The 27,517-nt window shown below is 37.7% G+C and overlaps 3 protein-coding genes and 1 long non-coding RNA gene across 5 annotated transcripts; 2 read left to right on the top strand and 2 right to left on the bottom strand.

Moving 5' to 3' along the window:
- Positions 1–5,275: 5,275 nt before the first annotated feature.
- LOC139143200 (FK506-binding protein 4-like) lies at positions 5,276–10,743 on the top strand. Its single transcript, XM_070713342.1, has 3 exons — positions 5,276–6,258; positions 10,145–10,388; positions 10,650–10,743. The coding sequence occupies exons 1-3, from the start codon at positions 6,234–6,236 to the stop codon at positions 10,741–10,743; spliced, it is 363 nt and encodes a 120-aa protein (XP_070569443.1). The 5' UTR covers positions 5,276–6,233.
- On the top strand, positions 10,735–13,627 carry LOC139131571 (uncharacterized). Its single transcript, XM_070697683.1, has 6 exons — positions 10,735–11,216; positions 11,389–11,575; positions 11,860–12,120; positions 12,496–12,667; positions 12,923–13,071; positions 13,351–13,627. The coding sequence occupies exons 1-6, from the start codon at positions 10,887–10,889 to the stop codon at positions 13,530–13,532; spliced, it is 1,281 nt and encodes a 426-aa protein (XP_070553784.1). The 5' UTR covers positions 10,735–10,886; the 3' UTR covers positions 13,533–13,627.
- A 437-nt stretch (positions 13,628–14,064) lies between these two features.
- Positions 14,065–15,892, bottom strand: LOC139131563 (uncharacterized). Its single transcript, XR_011552153.1, has 3 exons — positions 15,433–15,892; positions 14,464–14,700; positions 14,065–14,285 (listed from the first exon to the last, which is right to left on the bottom strand). It is a non-coding gene; the product is annotated as an uncharacterized lncRNA (long non-coding RNA).
- A 2,099-nt stretch (positions 15,893–17,991) lies between these two features.
- On the bottom strand, positions 17,992–25,159 carry LOC139131581 (peroxisomal membrane protein PEX16-like). 2 transcript variants are annotated; one of them, XM_070697702.1, is made up of 6 exons: positions 24,908–25,159; positions 24,263–24,408; positions 23,133–23,205; positions 19,680–19,799; positions 18,914–18,972; positions 17,992–18,640 (listed from the first exon to the last, which is right to left on the bottom strand). In XM_070697702.1, exons 1-6 carry the CDS (start codon positions 24,994–24,996, stop codon positions 18,579–18,581), a joined length of 549 nt encoding a protein of 182 aa, XP_070553803.1. In that variant the 5' UTR covers positions 24,997–25,159; the 3' UTR covers positions 17,992–18,578. The 2 variants fall into 2 exon arrangements, with proteins under 2 accessions (XP_070553803.1, XP_070553795.1); XM_070697694.1 differs by having other exon boundaries at positions 18,914–18,978; positions 24,908–25,158.
- Between the last annotated feature and the right edge of the window lie 2,358 nt (positions 25,160–27,517).

Genomic DNA, 27,517 nt, shown 5'->3' with positions numbered 1-27,517 from the left:
AAAATGGCCAACCAGCAGCAATATTGGATTGTATCACAAAACAAATTAAGGTGCATATATATGACATTGGTCAATGTCCTTGTACCAACTTTGAATAAATTCGCTTGATACATGTCTGAGTTATGGTTCTGGACATGAAAAAACGTAATAAAATGGCCACACAGCAGCCATATTGGATCGTATCACAAAACAAATCAATGTGCATAGCTATGACATTGGTCAATGTCCTTGTACCAACTTTGAATAAAATCTGTTGAAACATGCCTGAGTAATGATTCTGTACATGAAAAAATCATAATAAAATGGCTGCCTGGCGGCCATATTGGATTTTATCACAAAACAAATTGACGTGCATATGTATGACATAGGTCAATGTCCTTGTACCAAGTTTGAATAAAATCGGTTGTGATATGCCTGAGTTATGGCTCTGTACATGAAAAAATCGTAACAAAATGGCCACACGGCGGCCATATTGGATCATATCACAAAAAAAATTGACATGCATATCTATGACATTGGTCAATGTCCTTGTACCAACTTTGAATAAAATCAGTTGAAACATGCCTGAGTTATGGCTCTGTACATGAAAAAATCGTAATAAAATGGCCGCCTGGCAGCCATATTGGATCGTACCACAAAACAAATCGACGTGCATCTGTATGACATATGAAGTAATCCTTGTACCAAGTTTGAATGAAATCGCTCCAGGCATCTCTGAGATATCTGCGTGAACGGACGGACGGACGCACGCACGCACGCACGCACGCACTGACACACGCACGCACGGACATGACCTTGCAAACCTATAAGTCCCCCCGGACGGTGTCCGTGGGGACTAAAAAAATAGTATCCATATATACCATATATGAAGGGTGTAGCACTTGTGGTTACTGAGTTATGGACAAATATATATATTTGAGGTCAAAGGTCACCAAGGTCACGTGTCATTTGTCAAAATATCTGAGATATCTGCGTGAACTGATGGACTCACAGATGGACTCACGGACGGACATGACCCAATCTATAAGCCCACTGGACTTCATCAGTGGGGACTAAAAACTGTGTCACTGCATCCATTTTGCAATATGAATACGATGAGAAACCAAAATTTTTATTTTTCTTGGCCTTATACATGGGAGTCTATGGACTGCCTTATACATGGGAGTCTATGGACTGCCTTGTACATGGGAGTCTATGGAGACTGCCTTATACGTGGGAGTCAATGGACTGCCTTATACATGGGAGTCTATGGACTGCCTTGTACATGGGAGTCTATGGAGACTGCCTTATACGTGGGAGTCTATGGACTGCCTTGTACATGGGAGTCTATGGACTGCCTTATACATGGGAGTCTATGGAGACTGCCTTATACAGGAGACTGCCTTATACATGGGAGTCTATGGACTGCCTTACACATGGGAGTCTATGGAGACTGGCTTATACATGGGAGTCTATGGAGGTGAAAACTAAAAAGTCCTCTAACACGGCCAAAATTGATCGCATTGTGAAACAAATCGACGTGCATCTGTATGGGGTAGGGAACTATCCTTGTGCAAAGTTTGAAAGAAATTGACCTGGGCATGTCTGAGATATCTGCGTGAACGGACGGACGGACGCACGCACAGACGGACGCACGCACGCATGCACGGACGCACGCATGCACGGACATGACCAAACCTATAAGTCCCCCAGGACGGTGTCCGTGGGGACTAACAGCTATTACATTTTTTCTCTTTTTCAAAAAGATGAGGATCTCAAAGGACAGTGATAAAGCTGTTGAAGTCACAGTCAAAAAGACCGCACTGGAAAGGTGGTCTACCTTCCACTATCACATGTTGAGCAAAGTCCAACACTCAGCTTGTTTATTTGTTAAGTTTATACCTGCAAAGGATTAAAGTATTTGGCCAGTGAAGCATTAATGTGTTCAGCACTGATACATGTTGACCAAAACATAAAGTCAGAGATGTGGCTCAAAATTCATCATTGTTTCTGTTACATTAATGTGCGACTTACAGAATATAATTGAACTTACCTCAAACAGAAATCAATGTTACCAAATGGTCCATTCCTCTCCCAATTAACAAACAGGAGGTACATCAGGTGACACACAAAAACTTTAAAGTTTTAATATATTAGCACTATTGGTAATCATATCATATGCAATAATATGACTATTAAATATTCATTAATTGTACTATTTACAACATTGTAATATACTGACATGCATGCAGATGCCTATTTGGCCCATTGGTAGGGACAGTGTAAGTTGGGAGAGCTGGTTGTTAATCCAAAAGGCTGTCGTTCATTAGTGTGTCACCATAGACTATCCTAGGGTCTTTGCCAACTTCACATTTCTTGAAAGACTAATTAGCAACTCATTTCAAACAAATACATGTATTTAAATTTACTTAATTTCTTACATGTCTTTACACTAACATTGTGTATCGGGAAAGTAACACATCTAAATTGGCAATGTCTAAAGAAATTATGCCAATTTCTCAGCATTATTTCATACCAAGTAGCTCAATGAGGTGTTGGCTTTGCAATCTACTAGGATCTATTCAATTTACACATAGAAATTACGAATGTTAACCATGAAAGTGCCGCGTCGGTTTATAAACCGACACGGCATTCTCGCTCTCAGCGCCACGTCGGTATATAAACCGACAGTGATTGCGTTCTATGCTTATGCCTAACTTAGCTGTGCATTCCGAACTCAGCCAGAAGGAGGGTATTCCTGACCCTTTGAACCCAGTTTAGTACCATATAAGGACTAAAATAATGACATCATGCAGCCTAACAATCGAAAATTCCAGTAATTTATGCGAACTTTCTTCAAAAGAGGTCAGCGGTTTTCATGAATATTTAATCAGGTCTGCAGTTTTACCCGTACGCAGATACGGCCACAGTGCATTGAACGAAACACGTACGTACGTTTTGAAAGCTTTACCATGCCGTAGACACGGAAGACAACAATATTATGCCAAGCTACTGCCCTCTGGGTGATAGAAATGATAGATTTTACAGTTTTTTTGAGAATATTTTATGGAAAAATGACGCGATTTGGTGACCAAATCGATCGCGATAGTGAACTTCGAACGTATCGGCGGCCAAGATGGCGGCACTGTGTGATGCCTAACTCTCGACATGGAGCCCGAGGTTAAGGTTTTCGAAGTCCAAAACATGCAAGATTGAGAAATTTGTAAGGATTTGGTTAAATTGAAGTGTATTTTGTGAATTTTCAAGCGTTTGACTGCCAAAAAGCCCCTTTAAACTGTTGATATTTGACCTCCGGCCGTCCTGAAGCGAGACGGCCATAACAGTCGACCCGGTTTGTAAATGAAATGTAGTTGTTCTGAACTGTTGACATTGCGAGACATTTCCTACGTGTTACGCATTTTTTAACTGAAATAAACCGGACATGAAACTTTTTTCTCGATACTTAGTGGTTTCTTTCCATTTTGTGGCGGATTTTGTGGCGTGCTTGTCAAAAAATGTGATCAAACTTGGCGAACGGATTGACTAGTATGTATGGTAGTACGAGTCCGTGACTCGATAAGCCACAGATAGTTACACACGCGTACGTGAATTAAACTAATGTAAGTTGGGTCAAACACCAAAATTAATCGATAAAAAGGTTAGTGAAATGTGTTTTTGTCTTCAACTCTTCATTATAATTATACAGGCGGTTCAAACTATACAGAGTCAGTTGAATATGCCCTATAGTTGTGTGCATGTGTTGCACAATAGTTACCCTCCATGTACAATATGGAACCTTGTTGTCTCTGTGTATGCAAATTAATTGTTTGTGTTTACAGGCAAACAAGACTATAATTGATTTCTTCTAACTTTGAAGACAGATTTTAAATAACACTAACAAGAAATCGTATGATAGATAGTAAACTGATGACAAAGTGGATATGTACACTGAATTTTTCTCTGGAAAATCATTTCCACTAGAAGAAATAAAAATATATAACAAGCAAACAAATACAAACAAACAAACAAACAAATACAATAGACAAGTAAACGACAATGCTTGGGCAATGCAATCATGCTGCTGCTCCATACACAGTAGTTTTCAATCTACATTTAGTGTACTGCATGTAAAATATTATTGTATTTTTGTAGAGATGCATTTGCACTGGAAGCATTTGTATTATTTTGAAAGACACTAATTGTTTGTTTGTTTTTGTTTATTATTTACGTATGATGTTACATGATGCTGAAATCATGTGCCTGAATTTGTGTCTTCCATAACATGAAATTTTATTCAAGTTTGAAGGCCGATGATGAATTTTTTACATTTTTAGAAACTTTTTATCATTTTCAGTGAATTTTGAACAAAAACGAGCATTTTAGCCCAATTTTACACCTTCAATGTGTAAATTGAAACTTTCATTGTCATAGAGAGCTTCTTCATATCCTGAGCTTTGGAAATAATAATGGGTTGTTAGGGTTTCTCGTCACAGAAAATGAACTGCACCTGTCTGAAAAATGCATAACATGTTGAGAAGTTGGGTTCAAAAAGTCCTTGGCCTGGCAGTTGCATTGCATAGAAAGTCTATGGCACTTTAAAGTGTATGTCCCGCATAAATTCAAAGTTATTTTTGCTTAAAATCAACCATGCTATATGATTTTGCCATCCCTACTTTATCAAATAAATGCATCATCCCGAGAAAACGACGCGATTAAATATTATAAAATACAATATTTTGTGCGATTTTGAAGTTGACTGCCGTTCGGCTCGTTTCGGAAATCGCGGGCCTTGCAACCGGAAATGACGTAACTAATTGAACATACGACCAGCTTGCCCTTAGTAACGGGGACGCCGGACGCTCGCAGTTTCATGATGGTGAAAAGATGCGTTGTCGGTGGCTGTAGCAATAGCAGCGATGGCTGTTTTAGCATGCATAACTTCCCTCGTGATAAAATAATGAGTGCAAAATGGGATAGGTTTGTCAAATTGACAAGGAAAGATTGGAAAAGGGGTATTCCGACAAGCAATATATGCGGTGCCCACTTTCGAGTGCCTGATGACTTCGTTGGATACGCACAATGGCAAGCTGGGTACAAGAGTAGGCTGGATTTAGTTCCAGGGGCCATTCCATCAATTATACGACCGCAATGCCTTATCGATGCGACAGGAACCCCTCTTGCGGCGCCCAGTGTCAAAAGGAAGCGGTCACCGGTGCCACCATCTGCTTCGCCAAGAGTGACAGTGACAAGGCGCGACAGACCGGGAAGAAACTGTTCATATCGAGGGTAGGTAAACAATACAATGATGCCATAGATACTATACGTATATGCAATTGAACGGATAAAACCTATTTTTAATTGTAAATAAAAGAAATACGAGTGCTTGAACTGTTATATGTGTGACACTATGGTAAACAGATGTCGAACTTTTTTCACTGGCTGTCACTCAGTAATTTGTAAAACTGAACGTAAGAACGATAGGCTTCTACTATAGGATAGAGAGGTGGACGGTACCGCTGCTGACACAACGAGTCAACATACAGGTATACCAACGACAAAGCAGTCGGAAAGCGTTACCATATGCCCTCATTTTGCCAAAGAAAAATGTTCTCACTTTCTTGATAATTTCGTAGTTATCAATCGATGATCACCGTGCTTACAGCAGACATGTATTATGAAACTGCATCGGTCTTTCTTAGTTACGGAACAGAAGAAGTGACCACGGTCGTAGCCCCCTCGACAGATATGCCTCCGGATATTTAACCTTGATGTTGCATAAAAAAAATTGCTTCACAAGAAGTCTTGTCTTTTGCAATGTAAAGATTATTGAAATCGATTAGGTTTGTGATGTTTTTCTCAAAAGCTAGCGGCGAGCAAACTACAATTTACAGGCACTAATGTTTTGGCGCCAACGAAGTGTCAAATGACGTCAAACTTATATTTGTCATCGATGAATGATTATGAAACCTGCAAACATCATTGCGTTATTTTAACTGTTTCTCACAGATTCTAAACGACGCAGTTTACGTCGAAAAGGAACGTACCGACGACAATGACGAGTCACATGAGTCACAGCGTGCAAGTACGTCAAATTGTGATGTCTTACAGACCAAGTTACCGGCGGCACTGAGCCAACGACTGAAAGTTTAGACACCTGTGTCAGCTGTGATGCTGTACAGAGTGGACCTGAGTGCATCAACAACTCGGCGGTACCAGTAATAAAAAGTGTACAAACAACAGGAACTCAAGTGACAATGAGAACGAAAAGCCGAACTAAAGGTAGGAATTTCTGAATGCTGCCTTCAGATTTCTGTAGTTGGAGTGACACCGCGTCTGTAGTAACCATTGAATTTCCTTTAATACACGGGGGCACAGGAAACAAACAAACAAACAAATAAATAAATAAAAAAATAAATAAACACAAATAAACAAAAATACAAACAAACATACAAATACATAATAAATAATAAACAGAAAAACAAACTAACAAATGTATACACAAATGCACAACACACACACACACACACACACACACATATATATATATATATATATATATATATATATATATATATATATATATATATCATGTGTGTGTGTGCTAGTGTAAGAGACAACAGCATATTGAAAAATGATTGAAACGATCGACTCAAGCTCATGCAACATATTCAAATGTGATTGCAGTACCACTACTCCTATACTTCCCAACGGATGTGACTTACATAACCAGCAACGTCTCTACATGAGCAGCCATTAAGTCACATCCCTTTGGAAAGTATAGGAGTAGTGCAGTGGTACTGCTGTCGCATGTTGAATATGTTGCATGAGCTGTTCAGTCAATCATTTCAGTCTTTTTTCAATATGCTGTTGTCTCTTACACTAGCACACACACACATGATATATATATATATAAGAGTGACAGTGACAAGGCCGCGACAGACGGGAAGAAACTGTTCATATCGAGGGTAGGTAAACAATACAATGATGCCATAGATACTATACGTATATGCAATTGAACGGATAAAACCTATTTTTAATTGTAAATAAAAGAAATACGAGTGCTTGAACTGTTATATGTGTGACACTATGGTAAACAGATGTCGAACTTTTTTCACTGGCTGTCACTCAGTAATTTGTAAAACTGAACGTAAGAACGATAGGCTTCTACTATAGGATAGAGAGGTGGGCGGTACCGCTGCTGACACAACGAGTCAACATACAGGTATACCAACGACAAAGCAGTCGGAAAGCGTTACCATATGCCTCATTTTGCCAAAGAAAGTGTCTTCCCTTAATGTTCTCACTTTCTTGATAATTTCGTAGTTATCAATCGATGAACACCGTGCTTACAGCAGACATGTATTATGAAACTGCATCGGTCTTTCTTAGTTACGGAACAGAAGAAGTGACCACGGTCGTAGCCCCCTCGACAGATATGCCTCCGGATATTTAACCTTGACATTGCATAAAAAAATTTGCTTGACAAGAAGTCTTGTCTTTTGCAATGTAAAGATTGTTGAAATCGATTAGGTTTGTGATGTTTTCTCAAAAGCTAGCGGCGAGCAAACTACAATTTACAGGCACTAATGTTTTGGCGCCAACGAAGTGTCAAATGACGTCAAACTTATATTTGTCATCGATGAATGATTATGAAACCTGCAAACATCATTGCGTTATTTTAACTGTTTCTCACAGATTCTAAACTACACAGTTTACGTCGAAAAGGAACGTACCGACGACAATGACGAGTCACATGAGTCACAGCGTGCAAGTACGTCAAATTGTGATGTCTTACAGACCAAGTTACCCGGCGGCACTGAGCCAACGACTGAAAGTTTAGACACCTGTGTCAGCTGTGATGCTGTACAGAGTGGACCTGAGTGCATCAACAACTCGGCGGTACCAGTAATAAAAAGTGTACAAACAACAGGAACTCAAGTGACAATGAGAACGAAAAGCCGACTAAAGGTAGGAATTTCTGAATGCTGCCTTCAGATTTCTGTAGTTGGAGTGACACCGCGTCTGTAGTAACCATTGAATTTCCTTTAATACACGGGGGCACAGGAAACAAACAAACAAATAAATAAATAAATAAATAAATAAATAAACACAAATAAAAAATACAAACAAGCATACAAATACATAATAAATAATAAACAGAAAAACAAACTAACAAATGTATACACAAATGCACACACACACACACACACACACACACACACACACACACATATATATATATATATATATATATATATATATATATATAATGTATGTGTGTGCTAGTGTAAGAGACAACAGCATATTGAAAGAAGATTGAAACGATTGACTGAACAGCTCATGCAACATATTCAAAATGTGATTGCAGTACCACTACTCCTATACTTCCCAACGGATGTGACTTACATAACCAGCAACGTCTCTACATGAGCAGCCATTAAGTCACATCCATTTGGGAAGTATAGGAGTAGTGCAGTGGTACTGCTGTCGCATGTTGAATATGTTGCATGAGCTGTTCAGTCAATCATTTCAATCTTTTTTCAATATGCTGTTGTCTCTTACACTAGCACACACACACATGATATATATATAATATATATATATATATATATATAATATATATATATATATATATATATATATATATATATTATAGTCTAAAAGTAATATCTGTTACTGAGGCTGATCTTTTTTTGCATAATTATTGTGAGGCTTACACAACGTACTTTCGGAGCTAGCTATATGATTAAAAGTAAATAAAATGCTGCACTTGATATCATAATTTGCTTGACTGTAGTCCGTCTGAGCTCTGGTTTGCGGCAGATATGGTATCTGCTTCAATTGCCTGAAATTCAAGCATAGTGACGTGGTCCCGGTATCTTGAATTTTTGATCAGTGAAACTAATGTGTTACGAGATAATGCAAAATGCAAAATTTGATTGACAGCTGCTTGTTGTCCCCAAAATGAACAAAATGTCCCCCAAAATAAATGGTAGTGGGATACAGTATGTCCTGATCTAAAATTCCTGGCCGCAACACTGATATATATATATATATGTGTGTGTGTACATTTGTTTATTTGTTTGTATATTTGTCATTTATTCAATGTTCTATGATATTGTATGTTTGTTTATCTATTTGTTTTTCTGTGTTTATTACTATTTATGTAATTGTATGCTTGTTTGTATGTTTATTTATTTTTGTTTATTTATTTATTTGTTTGTTTCCTGGGGCCCCTGTGATCATTAATAGGGAGTGTTCAGAATTTACTTCCAAGGGGGCCTGGGTGATTTTAAGGGAGGGGGAACCACCCATTTTCCCCAGTGGCAATTGGACTGAGCAGACAAAAATACCACAATCTTTTAGGGGGAATTTAAGGAAAACAAGATATCAATTCAATATTTGCCCTGAAGTCCTGATCTAAAAAAGAAAACCATAGTAGCTATAGCTACCATGCAGGGTGTCAGATCACAGTTCCGTCATTGTATTTAAACTCTTTTAGCTAAAAAATTTGGTAATACAGGTTGTTTCATATATCTACTGCTGCACAGTATCTTGTTTTTCTCCCTGATGCGTCATTAACTGCCCAGTATTTAGCATGTCAACATGGACCATCCGGTGAACAGTAACTTCATGCATGGTTTTTATATTGGAAATACATGTAGAGGATACTTAAGAATGAAGAGTGTAATGAAATATTTTTTCTCACCATGGCTACTGTTTTCTTTGAACAGGTCAAATTTGCATTAAGGTTATGTATGGAGCTCAAAGTCATGGGAATGTAAATTATCTCACAACATATATTGGTAACACCCATTTAAAAAAAAACACCAGGAAAATAGAAAATCCTCCGGCCTTTCCTGGAAGTCAATTCTGAACACATCCATGAATTTAATTGTACAAACCAATAATTTCACCACATCATATCATGATGAATATGAAATATGAGAAATATATAGTTCAGATGTGATGTGCTTATCACCGAGGAGCAAATGAAGCAAATATTATGAAAAATGAAGCTCTGTAAAAATGCATTAATTCAGAATTTAGGATTCTTAATATCTATAAGTGAGGTGTTTAAGTTCAATTGAAAAATGGAATAATAAAAGATATTTTCTACGGGTAGTGTAAAAAGCCCATAATACAGTTCATTTTATTTTTCTAGGAGTCACTGTGAAACCAGAAACCCACCATATTGGCATACAGTGCAACTTGATTGATGCCAGACTGTTTGTGAATGAAGTTGGTTTGTCACAGTATCCAGATGATGATGATGGTGAAGATGATGATGATGATGATGATGATGAAGATCAAGATGAAGATGTAGATGATGATGATGATGGTGATGGTGATGATGATTATGTCTCCTACCAAAGTGACCTTTCTAATCAATACTTACCTCAAAACATGTGAGTACTTATCAAGCAATTTAATATGTAGCAATACTTTGATTTCCATATTCTCGTTGTATCATAAATGGAATGAAATATTTCTCTAGGAGAAATAAAATACATTGTTGAATGGACCAGAGCTTTTGCTTGGCCCTTGTTGGTTAGGGAAAGGACTTCTCTGAAATATGTCAGTCATTTGACATATATTATGATATCGCAAAGTTGTTAAAATTACTACATTATTTGATCTGACTCATTTTTACATCATTCTAATTGCAGACAATCATCAGCACAAGATGATCCACTTAACAATGCCAATGCTAATCAACCGCACAGAGAAGAAAAATTTCTAGTTTTCGAACAGAGTTATTAGCACTGTTTGACCACTGCCCTCAGTGTAATGGACCAACTCATGGTGATATTTCTAAGAGGGTTGGTAGTCTGATCCATGTCACCCAAAAGTGTGGTAAGTGCGGACACATCCGTACTTGGATTAGCCAGCCGTATTTGGGAAAGATGCCTGCTGGTAATCTGCTCATATCCGCAGCAATTTTATTTTCCGGATCCATGGTTACACAAAGCCTGAGATTATTTGACTTCATGAATATGCTCTGTATCAGACGAACTTCCTTTTATCGACACCAGAAAAATTATCTCCAGCCAACAATAATGAAAGTATGGAGGGACGAGCAGACAACCATGATCAATCAGCTTGCTGACATGGAGGGAGGACTCATCCTAGCAGGCGATGGACGGTGTGATAGTCCTGGTCACTGTGCAAAATATGGATCTTTCAGCGTCGTTGAGCAGAGGTTGAACAAAGTACTGGATATACAGCTTGTACAGGTGACATTGCAGAGTTATTTTCCAAATTCACAGCACACACATTGCAGACCATTCTCTTTACAGGTACACCTGATCAGTGTTTTTTCATATTGCCCACATTAGCCTGTACTCTTTCAGTGAACACAATAGTCGTGTCATATTGTATATTAACCATGTAGTTTTGCTGTTTCAGAGTAATGAGGTTCCCAACAGTTCCTGGTGTGAGCATGAAGGTCTAAGACGGACAATAGCATTCTTTGAAGACTGGGGCCTGGATGTATCAACTATTATCAGTGACAGACATCGCCAAAATGCCAAATGGATTAGGGAACAAATGCCCAACACAGATCATTATTTTGATGTGTGGCATGTTGCTAAAGGTCAGAGCAAGCTTTGGCTTCATTAAATTGTATGCTTGTGAGGCATGTGAAAGGTCAAACATATCCAATGTACATGTATGAGACTACATAAAGTACACATGTAACATATTTAGTACAGTCACTGCAGAAAAATAAATTGTGATATTGTAGCAATATCAAGCAATGTTATTAGGTTTATGACAAAAAGTCAAGTTTATATGCATATTATGATCTACAGGTTAGATGGAAACAAACTTTCTGTTCCACTCATTGGAATGTTGTGCAATGTTTTCTAACATTTACAGGAATCAGTCGAAAAATTGAATCCCTTGGGAGCCAAAAAGACTGCTCAGATTTAAAAGCATGGAAACAGTCTATCATCAATCATCTTTACTGGTCAGCTGCTTCAACTCCGGACAATAGGGGAGAAGTGATAGTGGCCAAGTGGTGTTCTGTCATAGGTCATATACAGAATACTCATACCAATCATCCAGACCCTCTGTTCACTGACTGTGCCCATGGACCACTTGAGGGAGAGGAGAGAAACAGGTTATGGATTCAACCAAGTTAGTATTTGCATTAAAAGAATAGTGGAAATTTACATTTGTAATTTGCCATTTGATAACACCAAAAATTCATGTGCTTGAGTTTAGTCACTGTATAGTCTGATCACTAAGAAGTATTAAACTGCATGCTAACATTCTCTGTTGCCGTAGCTGCTGTTCATTTTCAATTCAGTTCTGAATTCAGCCATGTACAGCCAGGCTGCTATTCAAATAATATTGCTGCATTTGCTTTATTCAGGTATAGTTGGCTCATGACCAGCTGTATTAATGACATATTAGTTTTTATTATCAAAAGGTGCCAGCTGACTCTTGATACTAGCAGGGTTTGTGTAATTGAGCAAATAAATTTAGGCATGTGACGACTTTAATTTCCAGATAGTAGAGCTGCAGTTAAGTTGGAGAATCTCCTAACATCAAAGGCTTTGCTTAAAGACATTGGGAAGCTATCGGCTCACTATCAAACATCCAGTCTTGAAGCTTTTCACAGCCTTCTGCTTCATTTTGCACCAAAACACACTGCCTTCTCAAACTTGGGAATGCAAAGCAGGTCAGTAGTTTCTCAGAAAAGATTAGCTACATAGAAAGTTTTGAGTATAAGTTTACACACTACAATGAACATACCACCATCCAGTGTCTCACAGTGTGATTCAAGGCGGAAACTGTGTAATTATCACTAATTCAGTAGATACGGTACCTTAATTAGCAATAATATGTCATTACATGCCTTACAGGCAGCTATTCAGTTACACCATTGTAGTAGATTCACTTTAACAAGAAATATGTAATTCTCTTTAACTTGCAGGCTGATACTGGCAGGGCTTCACTACAATGAAAATAGTGCCAGACCTCAAGCAGTCAATAGTGAAGGCCAGATGAGGTATTCCATTGTCTTCCCAAAGTACAAAAAAGGAGATTACACTGTACGTCCGATAAAGATAAAACCAAGCTATTGTAAGTCAAATTTTCTCACTCATTAAATTGAAAATGATTCAAGTCAAGACAAATGTGCCACTCTTCAAAAAGAAAGTATTCCAATCAAAAATGATATAATTTCTTGCCACTAGTGCTGTAACTCAAACCAAATGTGAAAATTTTGTATTGGCCTTGATAATGTAAGAAATATGTTTTTTTTCGTACATCTATAATCACAAGTATTCCATGAAATATTCCAGAAAGTCACGGTGTTGCAGCATATTAATATTGTAATTGTGCTGCATATTCCGTTTACAGTATACGTCCAGAAACTCATGGAAACACTGTTTAACGACTATCTACAACATCGAAGACTGATGAAACAGATGAGTGAGCAGCTCAGTGAAAACCTTCCAGGTCCCATGTCATCTAGGATGGAACATCCAGACAAGGATGAAGCGATAGATTCCTTTGTCAGCCGCTTCAATGCAGTGGTCTGAGGAGAAGCTTTGTTAGAATGAAGGGAGGAACGTCATAAGTTATATGAATATACAGAGAAAGTTTAAAATTCTAAAAAATTGACTGACAAGTTTTATTGACATATATGTGTATCCATGAAGCATAACTCCGCATGCCACTTAGTATAGTGCAAAGTTTTCATGTAGTTTGCTTTTTCAAAATAATTTTTTTATACTGTTGCTAAAAGTTCAATATACACAGACGAATGAGTAAATATGATCTTGTTACAAAATATCTAGAATCCAGCTATTTTCAGAATTGTGGTTCAGTATTTAACTGGTAACTGTTCTTTTTATACCTACATGATTTTGTGAGTACAGAGAAATTAAAAACAATTGTCACAATGGGACTTACTTAGGAATGTACAACATGACCCATACTTAGGAATGTGCAACATGACCCATAATGCAACATTAATTTGTGTGGCATTGTTGCGAGACTGATTGGGAAAAAATAAAGGAGCTGACAAATTACAACACAGAGATTTGTGAGTTTCAAATCACTTATATTCTCAAATTTAGAATTAAATAAATTACAGTATACATGAAATCAATCAATCTGATACTTCCTGGAGTGGACTGACAAATTGAAAATTCTTATATGTTCCATCAGATGATGGAAAATGTTCTCGTATCTTTGATATAACGCATGACGGAAGTGGAACACGTACATGTCTACCCAGCCATCCCCAACTCCATCTGACAAACTGCCGATAGGCTATGTATCTGTCTCTCCTGAGAAAGTAAAGGAAAATATTAAGTTTAAGTCATTTGTTGAAATTCTGTAAATTATAAATGTGTTTTTAATGACAAAAACATGGCTGATGAAGTAAACATGCAAAGAAATCAGAATAACCTGAAAGAGAAAGTACATGTATTGTAAAAATTATGGTAGTATACAATGCACACTCACTCATTTTGTTGAAACTGCCTCATTTTCCCATACTCCTGTCTGTACTGATAGTACGCCGTCTCCAGCACCCATCTATCCAGACAAACCGATGCAAAACCAGGATGGAGTGTTATGCAGGAACATTGTTGTTCTGACTCAATCACATAATGCTCAACCTTCTCCCATACCCTGTCCTCTTCCTGACAACAGTGACTGGTCTCCACCTGTGTCATCACACTGCAACATGAACACCTGCACCTGCAATATAAAAAACTAATTTCAACGACTTTGAGCAATATGAGCAATGATTGTATTGTCTCTACCACAAGTTCAACAAGCAACCTGTTTAGACATGGATGATTTCATAGGTAAGAAGGTGATATACCCAGATCATTGACAATGACAGTTGTGACCATGATGTAGTTTTGACACTGTAAACACATGACAGCAGATCTCAAAAGGGATCAACAAAAAACACCTTATGATATAAAAGGTCATTTCAAGAGAGCATTTGCTCAATGGCACAAGGAAACGCAGGCAGTTACAGAGTTTTTGACTTCCTACCATTGAACTAAAGTGTCGTGTCAACCCCATGATTGTTATGCGGCTAATCACTCTGACCTTGACATTTACACAGAGCTCAAGCGATATTCTGAGACGAATGGCGTTGTCAGTGAATGCTCTGGTGGGGCGTTGAAAACGAATTCTCAGACAGTGATTGCCAGAAAAAAAATCAGTCTGTATCTCTAGTGCTCCACTCTTGTATTTGACAGGCACGGCCAGGATGCCCTGTTGCATGTTGTTGGATATCACAATCCCGGTATGGTATGGCTAACGTATTGTATGTATTATCAGGCCCACGGAGAAGTGAAGAGAAACTACAAACTTTAGTACTTCTTGCTTAATTTTACTGTTATTATGCGGTTAATAAACTGTTCACAAAGACGCACAGTATCTTGTCAAAAACTTGAGAAACTTTTAGTTACTTACCAATCAGTGCTACCTACTCGCCCTGCATGGTCAACATTGACGCTCAAGTCCTGCTCCTGTTCTCGTTCCTGTTTAGGTGCGGATGGTTCAAATCTATAGGGTTGTAAACCCTGGACATCACCTATAAAGTGCTGTCCGCCGTCTTCTTCAGCGACATGGGCATTCTCAGTCACACTGACTTCGCTCAAGCAGTCATCACTATCATCATGTCATACGGAGCATTGTCGCTCGAACAAGTGGCCATCATAGATTCAATTAGTGACGTCACAGCTACTTGCGCCTGAAAACGAGGCGAGCTCGGCAATTTCCGGAAAATGTGGCGATGATCGTACAGCAAACGTTAAACTTTAGCGCGTTTTCGTCAAAATAACACGATATAACAATCACGATACCGCTCAAAATTGATTGATCCTGTGTAAAAATATTTGTTTTCTCAATGACAGTTTCGATTACAACCAGAGCTAACGTATAAACCTGAAATTAAACGAAAAAGCCTCAAAACATGGCGGGACTTACACTTTAAGGGTTTTAACCATGAGAGTGGCTGTTATTTTCAACTTTGACAGTGTTTGTTACATTTTTGCACACCTGTCCTAAACTAATACTCTTCACCATACAATGGGCATCCATTAGGAAAAATTGCATGCACTGCAGTGTTTGAGGAAACTATTAACTCACAAGAGTGTCATGATGATTGAATCTGTTATTAAAATGTCAGTTAGATTTCCTTTTTATTGAAGTCAAATTATTTGTCAATTGACATTGAGTAAAGAGCACCTTCTAATTCAGCATGAGTTCAAGAAAGTATAAACAACAGCATACATGTTCATCTGTCTTTCATTTGCAGGAATGATAATGAAATTCACCTCTATGCGTTTCACCTGTAGGAACACATGGATAGGGCAAATCAGTCAATCTTTGCTTGCCAAGGCTGTTGTTTGGGGCAGCTTGATGCTCTCTGAAATCAGACCTTGGCAGAACGAGTGGTTGGATCATGTTTTTTAAAATGCCACCACATGGCTGTACATGAGCTGTAAATAGCCTATCACGTAATCGCCTACTACTACTTTTCAGTTCCAATGGCAAAGTGTATGAGCCTCCTCACAGAATGTATCAACAGCGTCCTCTCTGTTTAGAGTTTGACTGATCAACAGTCAAAAGAAAGCAGTAAGCTCAATGTTAAATGCCAACGTCTTTTGTAAAATTTTTGTGCTATCAATCACTTTGCGTTATCAGTCCAAACAAAGCAGTCTTAGTATATAGTAGCATTCCTACTTGTTAGCATTATGCAGAAACAAGTTGCCTAATTATGGCGTGCTTCCCAGTCGGCAATGTATCAGAAATCAGAGTATCGGACACCATGAGTTTATCAATCTCTTGCACCTAGGTCACAGTTGCACACAACTTAGTCTTCTCTGTGTATGAAACATGTGTGACACGTGCTGTGATAGGTCTGGATGATTCAGACATCTGTCAGACAATATAGCTGGTGGGTCCCACATGGGTTAGTTAGTGAGAGACTGTGTTCTAAAAATCCACTTTGCACCTAAGTGCCCCATAGAGGTGGCATGTGTACATATGCCTGAGAAGAAGCAAGTCAGGAAACTAAATGGCTATAAGGACTGTGTAATGTCATCTTCAGCATTTGACTTTACTGTGAAAATTAGCAAGTTCATGTATCATGAAACCGTTGATTCGGTTCCTTGTCATTCTCAGAATTCATACCTGATACTTAATCTGCTTCAAAAACACTGTCACTCGTTTTGTGTGATTTTTTGCTGAATTTGATGGACATATTGCCAAAACATAAGCGTGAGCAACATTCCAGTCACCTCTTGGGCACCTCTACTTTACTGACGTTGGTGCCGCCTACCCATGCGGGGTGACTGGAATGTTGCTCATGCTGATGTTTTGGTGATGTGTCTTTCGACTCTGGCCGAAAATCACACAAATGAGCATTTTTGAAGCAGATGAAGTATCAGGTATGAATTTTCATGTGATTTTCGGCACAGTTCAAAAGACACCTAGCCAAAACATTAAGCATGAGCACCATTCCAGTCACCCCGCATGGGTAGGCGGTGTTAACGTCAGTGAAGTGGAGGTGCCCAACGTTCTTTGTGAGGTGACCGGAATGTTGCTCACACTTATGTTTTGGCGATGTGTCCGTCGAATTCGGCCGAAAATCACATGAAAAGAGCGTTTCTGAAGCAGATTAAGTATCAGGTATGAATTTTTAGAATCATAGGGAATGATCAACGGTTATATTATAAATGAACTTGCTAATTTTCACAGTAAAATCAAATGTGGAAGATGACACAGTATGGTACTTATAGCCATTTGGTTTCCTGACTTTCTTCTTCTCAGGCATACATGTATGTCCACACGTGTATGGGGCACATAGGAACAGAGTAGAATTTTAGAACACAGGTGACTGTGGTCAAACTAATAACCTATGCAAGGGGACAATGCGTATCAGTATGCACTAAGCCAATGGCAACACTGAATGTACAAATAATTATAGTGTAGTAATGTAATCAGTTTCAAGACATAGTCTAATTGTAAAACCAATTTTATTCCAGTGAAACTTTCGGTAAAGTTCATGTCTTAATCAAAATTAACATGTTAGTACAGAGATACTGGGATAAACTGCCACATGGAGTAAGAAAATATGTCTATTGAAATGGACCTTGATACCAATTTAGCATGGTAAGACTTTATGACTAGTTAGGAAGTGATAAATTCAAAATGAACATAACATGCAAATGTTATCAGCTATGACATCTTGTTTGTTAAATTGAAGTTTACACTGTTATTACCAACATAAACAAAATATATTTTACTGTTCTATGGAAAGGAAACTAGAAAAAGATGTGAAATCTTTGTTATAAAAGTTGTGCTCCAAAATCAAAATCAAAATTTAGCACTAAATCAATCCACAAAAGGCATACAAATAAAAAAAATTCAATAATTCAAGATATTTTGTAAATATTACAATGTTCTTATCATTGTCAGAAATTCCAAAAGAGTAGGCAATACCATTTCACATTTCCAGTTTTCTGAATATTGTCTGATGTATGACAGGTAAATATTCCAATTGTAATGATATGTCTGTTTCATCACAACTTTGCATTGAATTTGAACTGTTTCTAGTATCCCCAATTATAGAAATACACCTGCTGCCAGTAAGGTAGGTACTCCATGAGGGGTCCTGAAACAGCAGAAGATACAGTGTGGACTGTCAGATAGTGAACTACATGTACGGTATATTGTCATGCATTAAAAAAAGACTGATATGCTCTGGAGAGGTTAAATAATTTATCATGACATGAAAGTGTTGAACAGAATTGGTTATGGATGTGACTATAACAAGACAGAACTCTACCGAATTGATGACAAACTCTATTGATATATATACATACATGGCTCAAGCTGATCATTTTTCATTACTCACAAACACTTAGAGCAAACAAAGTATACTTACTTGCAATAAGCCCTACACCTGGTATTTTATTTGCCATTGCTGATAATAGAAATATTATTCTTGATCTGAAAATAAAATTAAAACAGAAGAAAAAAGCTAGAAAAGGAACTACTTTGAAAACAGCTGCTCACTGACAAATCATTGAGACAAAGAAGGTATTATTTCACATGAACCCTTTGAGTGCTTTAATTTTCCCATCAAAATTTTACTGCAATATTTTACCAGTTTATAAGACTTTTCTTGATTGTTTTGATAACTTTGGACCAAATGACATCAAATTTCATTGGCTACAGTTTTTCATCAAAATTTTGGCAAAAATCTGAATAAATTGACTGGGGTATAAGTTTATAATGGTGACAAAAATTGACTTTGGCGCTCAAAGGGTTAAACTTGTTCAAGTTGTCTTTTTGCATCACGTTTCAGTCTGCTTGTCCTGAATGTGCATATAATTGATTCCTTTACTTTCTACATTTCTTGTGTGATGAAAGGAGTGTATGTCCTACACACAGGCAACTTTGACAAATCATTTCCCCCAGGAAGCACAAAATCATCAGTGTTTTAAAACGTAGTATTGAACACGATTGTACAGGCATGTATGGTGCATACTGCCACATGACAAATGGTATGAAACATGAGTAATTATTTGTCATTCCACAACTTTGTACACAATACATATACTTTTGATTTCTGCATATCAGAGAACAGTACTCTTCCTATGGTTACAAGGTAGCTGACTGAACTTTATAGATGATACTGTATCACTTACTTGGAATATCTGTCATAGAAAGGAGATCTCAGAAGGTAATATAAAAGATACACTGTCCGTCTTTTCATTTCGGCTTCCTCATTGACATTCAAGTCTTTAGTGTTTCCCATCATAAGAATACTGCAAGAGAATCATAACATAGCAAAATCAACATGGAAAAGCCTGCAGTATAACGGTATAATTATTTGCTGGTATAATAACATGTGCATGAAATATCTGACTATTGATAGCTTCAGCTCTGATTAAGGGACAGATGGTCACACCTCGTATCTAACTAATTTTCAGATTGAAATACAGAAGACCTGAAATAGTTTGCTAAATTAAGTACTGATTAATATCAATTTCTACACACAGGGTTTTACATCACTTTTAACTTTTGAGAGTCCCTGGGACTCCTGGTGTTAGAAAATGGGAGTCCTACATCAAAATATGGGGGTCCCAATTTATTTCACAAAAATGTTTTATAGTTTATCAATGCCATGGTCTTCACTGTGTTCAATTAGTATTAAACCACACAGCAAATAGTTGCATATTTCTTAAAATAATTCCTACATGAAAATTCTAGTTCATACTGAGGGCCCTCATTGATCAATTCAAAGAACATTACTCATGATATTATCTCATAACTTTAATGACAAGTTCACAACGTGAAATTTGAACAAATATTCAAATTTGTCAAATTGACAAGAAGGTAAGTAATTTCATACTCTGAAATGGCATACACCTAGCAAGTCCAGTAGGTTGAGTTCACACTCTGCCAGCAGCTCCTTCAGCAAATAACCTACAGTAGCAGTGTTCATGAAGTCAAAATCATCTATGATGGGGACAACCAGTTTGATGAACATTAGTCTATTAAGCCTTTGAGGATTGAGTCTATTTCGTGCCCTCTGTTTGATGGCATTTTGTACTGAAAAGCCCCTTTCACATGGGGCAGAGGACACTGGTATGACAAGAGCAATTTTAGCTAGGATGGCAAAATCAGGATACTCCTCTGTAAAATCAGTTAGCAACAGCTTGAATACATATCAAAATTCAGTGCCTCCCTATGAGATCTTGTGAAGTGTTTGTAAACAAGGAAGTGTGCCCTAGCTCTATCGGCATCAATACCTGGTGTATTGTTATAATGAATCAACAGTTGATCAAGCGGTTGACCCCATAGTCAGGTAGGTTGGCCACATTTTCAGGATATCTGTGTGGGTTGAGAATCACATCAAAACACTCCAGAATATTCATCTCATCATCTGGAAATCTGCTATCTAAATTCTGCAGCAGTTTGTTGATATAATTTTCTCTTGCATCACAGAACCTCTGTCTGAGTGGCTGATTGTCAGTGATTTGAATGTTTTTGTATGTGTTTTTCTGACCATTGCCAGGAACATCACCCAAATCATTAAAGACTCTCTGACAGTGTGTGAATCATTAGTCATTGTATTCAATGTGTCCCTAGTAGACTGAACACTTTTTTTGATATAAGAGGTGACAGAATCTTTCTGAAATGTAAGGCTCAAAATTCCAATGACAGTAAGAACATCAATCAATAAGGCAGTGAATAGCAGAAACAATGAATTAGAGATAAATTTCAACAGCTCATCAGCCTTTCCCCCTTTTTTGTCACTTGCAAGTGCCAAGGCAATTGGCTCAAAACTGATGAAAACCATCTTGACAGCTGATTCGACCGACAGCCAGCGAACAGATGTAGCCTCAGTAATTTGTTTTGTTTTCCCATTCAACAGAGTTTGAATTTCCCTAAGTTTGTCATATCTCACACTAGAGTCAATGAAGTATTTATACAATGAATGGATTATATTATGATATTCTTTGCAATATTCAATATCTCTGCCTGCTTGGGAAGCAGCACGATTCAATCAATGTGCAACACAATGCACTTGAACAAGGTTGGGATTTCTGGCTTTTAATTTTGCACCCAACCCGTTCAACGGCCGGTCATTACGGCCGCCCCGTCTGTTCCTAGTCCATATATTTTGTCCACGGCTGCGTCACAGATTTCTTTCCTAGTCAAAAATTCAATCAAGGCGTTTTCAATCTCTGCAGCAGTGGCATCTGTAATTTGCTGGTTACAGAGGAAAGAAAAATTCGCCTCGCCATTCTGAATATATCGAACATATATTGCAAGTTTCTTATGCATGAAATGTCACAACACAAGTCTCATCCAACATTATACCGATGACGTCACTTGCATGTATGCTATCAATCAGGGACTTCTCGATCGCACGTTGAATACACTCTTCAAACTCCATAACTATCTGAGGACGTTTGTAATATTCAATGTCTAAGCCGTTCAGATTCTGCAGATGAATGATGTCAGTGAATACATCGCATGGAAGGTCACGTTTAGCGATCAGGTAAACAGTACGTAATTGTGCAGCGTACGCCTCGAGTTCGTTACTCTTACCGCTACGTATCACTCCACTCGTAACTGTGCTCTTACCCTGCAACTGCCGTCCTCATGCTTAGGATTTTAACGCTTGTGAGACGACTTTTCGAGTCCTGATGACGAGTGAGAGTTGAATGTTGAAAATTACAAAAACCTTCCATGAACGGGCATGTAACATTCGCTTTCAAACATACACCGCATTCCATGACGTTTTGCTCTTCAGAATATCGAAGCCATTTATAGTAAATCTATTGAGTCAACTTCTGTTGAATGTTCGTAATTTTGCTGACTTGGTCGGGGGACCTGAGTATCAGTATCGCATGGCGTAGCTGCCGTTTCGGCCTTGACCAAACCTGCATGGTGCTGGTTGCTGCGGCCGCCGAAAAACCTTCGCAGATCGGCCTGTTTGACACGACCCGCCATGATGCATAAATATGTGTTAATCGACACAAACAAGAAATCGACCAATTAAGAATCAGTTTACATTTTGAAAGTAACTTTTTACAGCAATAGAATTTGTTTCCGCGGTTACCATTGGTTATGAAACAGTGGAGGCCAATGCACTATGGAGCATTCCATTAAAGTACGGGGTCGGTAAGGTTTACTGGGATGTGTTTTACGTGTTCAGCAGCTTCGCAAGGTGTACACCAGCAACAGATATTGCTGCGTCCCAAGGGACGCGTGGTTTATTTTTGAGGGGTCCTGCGTCCGGTTTTATGCGTAAAGGACGCAGAAATGCGCGTCATGTAAAACCCTGACACACCTTCAATTGTTTTTTCAGATATTTTAAAAATTCTTTTTTTGTTGTTTGAAATTTGGAATACTTAAAAGTGCAAGAAGAAACAGCATGCCATATGAAAATGAAAGCAAAGTTGTATTTGATCTAAGATGCATCAAATATCTTCTCAATGGTAAAATGTTTTAAAACATTGATAAGCTGATTCTTAGCAAAATATAAAGACAAATTATACTAAACAATTCATAAAAAAATGATCTGACAACATAATTTGTGCACACCGGCAAACATACTATAGCACAGGTTGTAAATCCTTCCTTACCTTGATACGTCAAGGCCACATGACAGTAACCATGGTTTCCATGACTGTTGACCAAACTTGAACATTGAAGCCACTGGTTTTAGCAGTTAAAGAAAAGTCCAACAGTATCATTGCACTCTGTTGTATGTGAGTGCACATATCTTAAACAATGAGTGTACCGTATGATAGGAGCCCCTTGGATGAAAAGCTACATCAACAGTGCATGGTGAGTCCAAATTTCCTGACCAATCACGTTATGCTATAACCTTCCCGTCAGGTGATAATTTAAATAATCTTGTCATGGCATAACACTGTCAAACAGAACAAGTTATTGATGTGATTTTCATACAACTTGCTGAATCAATAGTAAACTCAACTGATGTGTCAATCATGCACAACTCAAGCTGAATATATTCATTTTAAAAACCCTTCACATCTGGATAATAATATACAGACGCCACTTAGACTCATCATATAATAATTAAGCAATAAAGCACACCCAGCGATGGTATACCACGAGATTTTGACAAGTTCATGACATTTATGCACGAGCGATAGCAAGTGCATATATGAAGTGAAATGGTCAAAATCGAGTGGTATACCATCGCTGGGTGTGATTTATTGCTATTATATCATCACAGTATATTGAAATTCTGGCATGGAACATCATAAAAGGACTTTTCCTCAAGCCGAGAGCTAGTGCACATGCCAGCCGTGGTATATCGGCAATATACCATGGTTCTTTTCGCGTCTCGACCAATCAGATCGCTGTATTTGCATCATCAATATACTGGTATGATATAATCTATAATATACAGCCATTCATTTACTTACTTTTTATCTATCTCACACTGCTGGATTAGAAAACCTAAAGTTAGGCATACTCATCTTTATAGAACAGAAGCACACACACAGTGCATACAAAATCCATGCATTGTATGGACATAACATATCACCAATAGGTACATATATAAGCACACAATGTTCATGTATTCAACTCGCCACATACATGTCATTATTTACCAGATATAGAAATACATAAACATAAAAAAATTACAGAAACACAACAAAACACATTCATACATACAAATGTCTGAAAAAGGGCCAAGGAAGAGTTTGTAGTTTCTTGTCAAAGTAATTTTGAAGGATACGATGTACAAGTGGTCTTGCTATATGTAAACTTTCTGCTATAACTCTTTGTCTTGTAAGTTGTGTTGGAGGTAAATATTTGCCCCAGGCTCTTCCTTGATAACATCTTCTGTTGGCAGTTTCCAAGTTCTGAGATGCAGTGGCAGTGCTACAGACAAGAAGGAAAGATCGGAAATTCAAATGGGATAAGCACAGTGTCGAATTAGATGGTTTTCATTCACTAAACACAATTACATGTACTTTCTGGACCACATTGTACACAAGTTGTGTATACTCTATTGACAAAATGTGTATTCATTCTTGTTTTGATAAAAACAAAAGTGAAGATCCACTAAAGGATAAACATATATTTCATGTTAGTCAATTAAGTTGTGAATTTATGAATTATTAAGCAGTAAAGAAAATATTCAAACACACATGTGTCTGACGTGAAGATTTCCCAGTGAGGACTCAAGGTTGGCTTTCTTGTGTGGAACTGCAAGTACATCAGAAATAAAACACAGTACATGTATATTACATGAAATCAACATGAGAGATGTCATTCAAATCTCCTAGAAATATTACACCATGTTAAAGTCTGTAGTCAATACTAAAATGTAAACCTGCATCAAGAGTTCTGACAACTCTCCCAGTTCGTTTACCCCTACATGTGTTTCTCTTTGGAGCTGCCGCTTCTTGCATCCCCCTTCCTCGCATTGTCAGTACACTTCCTCAAATTCAGAAAAATTTTGTTCATCTACTCCTGACTCCGTGGTTGCTGTCAAATCATCTGAAACTTTCACATCTCTCTGTCGGTTCGGTGGAAACAGTGGCAGCATGGACTGCAGGCCCACTTTGTGACAGATTAGAAGAACTGCTCTCAGTGTTGCCCTGCGAGATGGAATGGAAAACAGAAAATAAAATAACATATAGAGATCGATCTTCATAAATGTTATGGCTTTCCTATTTGCTGTTCTTATACTTTACAGTTCAGGGAAGGTGAGGAAATACTGAAGACCAATATCATGATTTTCACGAACAATGAAAGAGAAAGTGGGCGTGTAACTTCTACATACATGTACATAGACAAGTATTTATAAATTCTTATGATTACAACACACATGGATGATCCTATTCAAAAAATAGCGTCAATGACACTGTAGCTCCCATCCTGGACTATTTAGTGTTTGTTCTCTGGTCAGATATTTGAACATGTGTGAAAGGGATAAAGTGCATGAGGTGAAAATACTTAAATGAAATGTACTGGAGACAGTGAAATATGTTTAATGTAATTATTCAGAATATAAAATGGAAAAAATACAGAATTAGATATATCGAATACTGTGATACAACCATTAACTCAACAAGTCATTTACAATGACATAGTCCCCACTTGTAATAGGAGTATTAGTCTTGATGGGGCAGGAAAATGTGGTCATTAAGAAGTATCACTGGAGTGTATATGTTGAGATCTATGGGCACATAGGTCTATGTCGTTGTTCCCAATTTGAAACACATGAGGCATGTCTAAGTTATGGTTCTAAATCGGGAAAAAAGATCAGACCTCTAGCAGTATTGGCCAGCCAAGAAATACATATGCGCATTATAAATGAGGTACAAGATGTGACATCTTAAGGTCTAATATCCTATCAAAATTGCAGGGTATAGAACTTGTGGTTACTGAAATATGCATATATATGTATAATCAAGGTCAAAGGTCATCGAGGTCACATGACATTTTGAAAAAAAAAATTATATTGCTAATTAATCCCTATATGCCAAAAAATCAGATCTCTAGCTCTATTCGCTTGCCCAGAATTAGATGTGTACATAATTAATGAGGTAAAGCGTGTGTTGTCATAAGGTCTCCCATCCTACTAAATACAAAGGACATAGCACTTGTGGTTACTTATTTATTGACATAAACATATATTTTAGGTAAAAGGTCATCGAGATCACATGACATTTGGTCAAAAAATTTCTGTCCTATAGTTATCCCTATATACCAAAAATCAGACATCCAGCTCTATTGGCTCGCTCAAAATTAGATATGCACATAATTATTGAGGTACAGTATGTGGCATCATAAGGTGTCCAATCATACCAACATGAAGGGTGTAGCGCTTGTGGTTACCGAGTTATGGAAAAATATGTATATTTGAGGTCAAAGGTCACCGAGGTCACGTGACATTTTGTCAAAAAAATTGCTTTGCTAAGTTATCCCTATATACCAAAAATCAGACCTCTAGCTCTATTGGCTCGCTCAAAATTAGATATGTGCATAATTAATGAGGTACAAAATGTGGTGTCATAAGCTGTCCCATCATACCATACATGAAGGGGTAGCACTTGTGGTTACTGAGTTATGGACAAATATGTATATTTGAGGTCAAAGGTCACCGAGGTCACGTGACATTTGTCAAAAAAATTGTATTGCTAAGTTATCCCTATATACCAAAAATCAGACCTCTAGCTCTATTGGCTCGCTCAAAATGAGATATGCGCATAAGTAATGAGGTACAATATGTAACATCATAAGGTGTCCAATCATACCAAACATGAAGGGTGTAGCACTTGTGGTTACCGAGTTATGGAAAAATATGTATATTGAGGTCAAAGGTCACCGAGGTCACGTGACATTTTGTCAAAAAAAATTGTATTGCTAAGTTATCCCTATATACCAAAAATCAGACCTCTAGCTCTATTGGCTCGCTCGAAATTAGATATGTGCATAATGATGAGGTACAAAATGTGGTGTCATAAGCTGTCCCATCATACCATACATGAAGGGAGTAGCACTTGTGGTTACTGAATATGGACAAATATGTATATTTGAGGTCAAAGGTCACCGAGGTCATGTGACATTTGTCAAAAAAATTGTTTTGCTAAGTTATCCCTATATACCAAAAATCAGACCTCTAGCTCTATTGGCTCGCTCAAAATTAGATATGCGCATAATTAATGAGGTACAATATGTGGCGTCATAAGGTGTCCCATCATACCATACATGAAGGCTGTAGCACTTGTGGTTACTGAGTTATGGACAAATATGTACATTTGAGGTCAAAGGTCACCGAGGTCACGTGACATTTTGTCAAAAAAAATTGTTTTGCTAAGTTATCTCTATATACCAAAAATCAGACCTCTAGCTCTATTGGCTCGCTCAAAATTAGATATGTGCATAATTAATGAGGTACAATATGTGGCGTCATAAGCTGTCCATCATACCATACATGAAGGCTGTAGCACTTGTGGTTACTGAGTTATGGACAAATATG

The sequence above is a fragment of the Ptychodera flava genome, chromosome 1 (assembly GCF_041260155.1).
Source record: "Ptychodera flava strain L36383 chromosome 1, AS_Pfla_20210202, whole genome shotgun sequence".
NCBI lineage: Eukaryota > Metazoa > Hemichordata > Enteropneusta > Ptychoderidae > Ptychodera > Ptychodera flava.
This window is presented reverse-complemented; position numbering and strand designations above follow the sequence as displayed.

What these genes read in the sequence shown, in the direction of transcription:
- LOC139131581 (XM_070697694.1), bottom strand. Translation starts at nt 24,996, where the DNA reads ATGAACAAAATTTTTCTGAATTTGAGGAAGTGTACTGACAATGCGAGG. An exon ending in AGCTCCAAAGAGAAACACAT is followed by an intron (nt 24,409 to 24,907) that starts GTAGGGGTAAAC and finishes TCTTGTCTGTAG; the next exon opens with CACTGCCACTGCATCTCAGA. An exon ending in AGCAAGACCACTTGTACATC is followed by an intron (nt 23,206 to 24,262) that starts GTATCCTTCAAA and finishes TGCTAAAACCAG; the next exon opens with TGGCTTCAATGTTCAAGTTT.
- LOC139143200 (XM_070713342.1), top strand. Translation starts at nt 6,234, where the DNA reads ATGAGAACGAAAAGCCGAACTAAAG. An exon ending in AACGAAAAGCCGAACTAAAG is followed by an intron (nt 6,259 to 10,144) that starts GTAGGAATTTCT and finishes TTATTTTTCTAG; the next exon opens with GAGTCACTGTGAAACCAGAA. An exon ending in CAATACTTACCTCAAAACAT is followed by an intron (nt 10,389 to 10,649) that starts GTGAGTACTTAT and finishes TTCTAATTGCAG; the next exon opens with ACAATCATCAGCACAAGATG.
- LOC139131571 (XM_070697683.1), top strand. Translation starts at nt 10,887, where the DNA reads ATGCCTGCTGGTAATCTGCTCATATCCGCAGCAATTTTATTTTCCGGA. An exon ending in TGTGTGGCATGTTGCTAAAG is followed by an intron (nt 11,576 to 11,859) that starts GTCAGAGCAAGC and finishes TAACATTTACAG; the next exon opens with GAATCAGTCGAAAAATTGAA. An exon ending in AAAGATAAAACCAAGCTATT is followed by an intron (nt 13,072 to 13,350) that starts GTAAGTCAAATT and finishes TTCCGTTTACAG; the next exon opens with TATACGTCCAGAAACTCATG.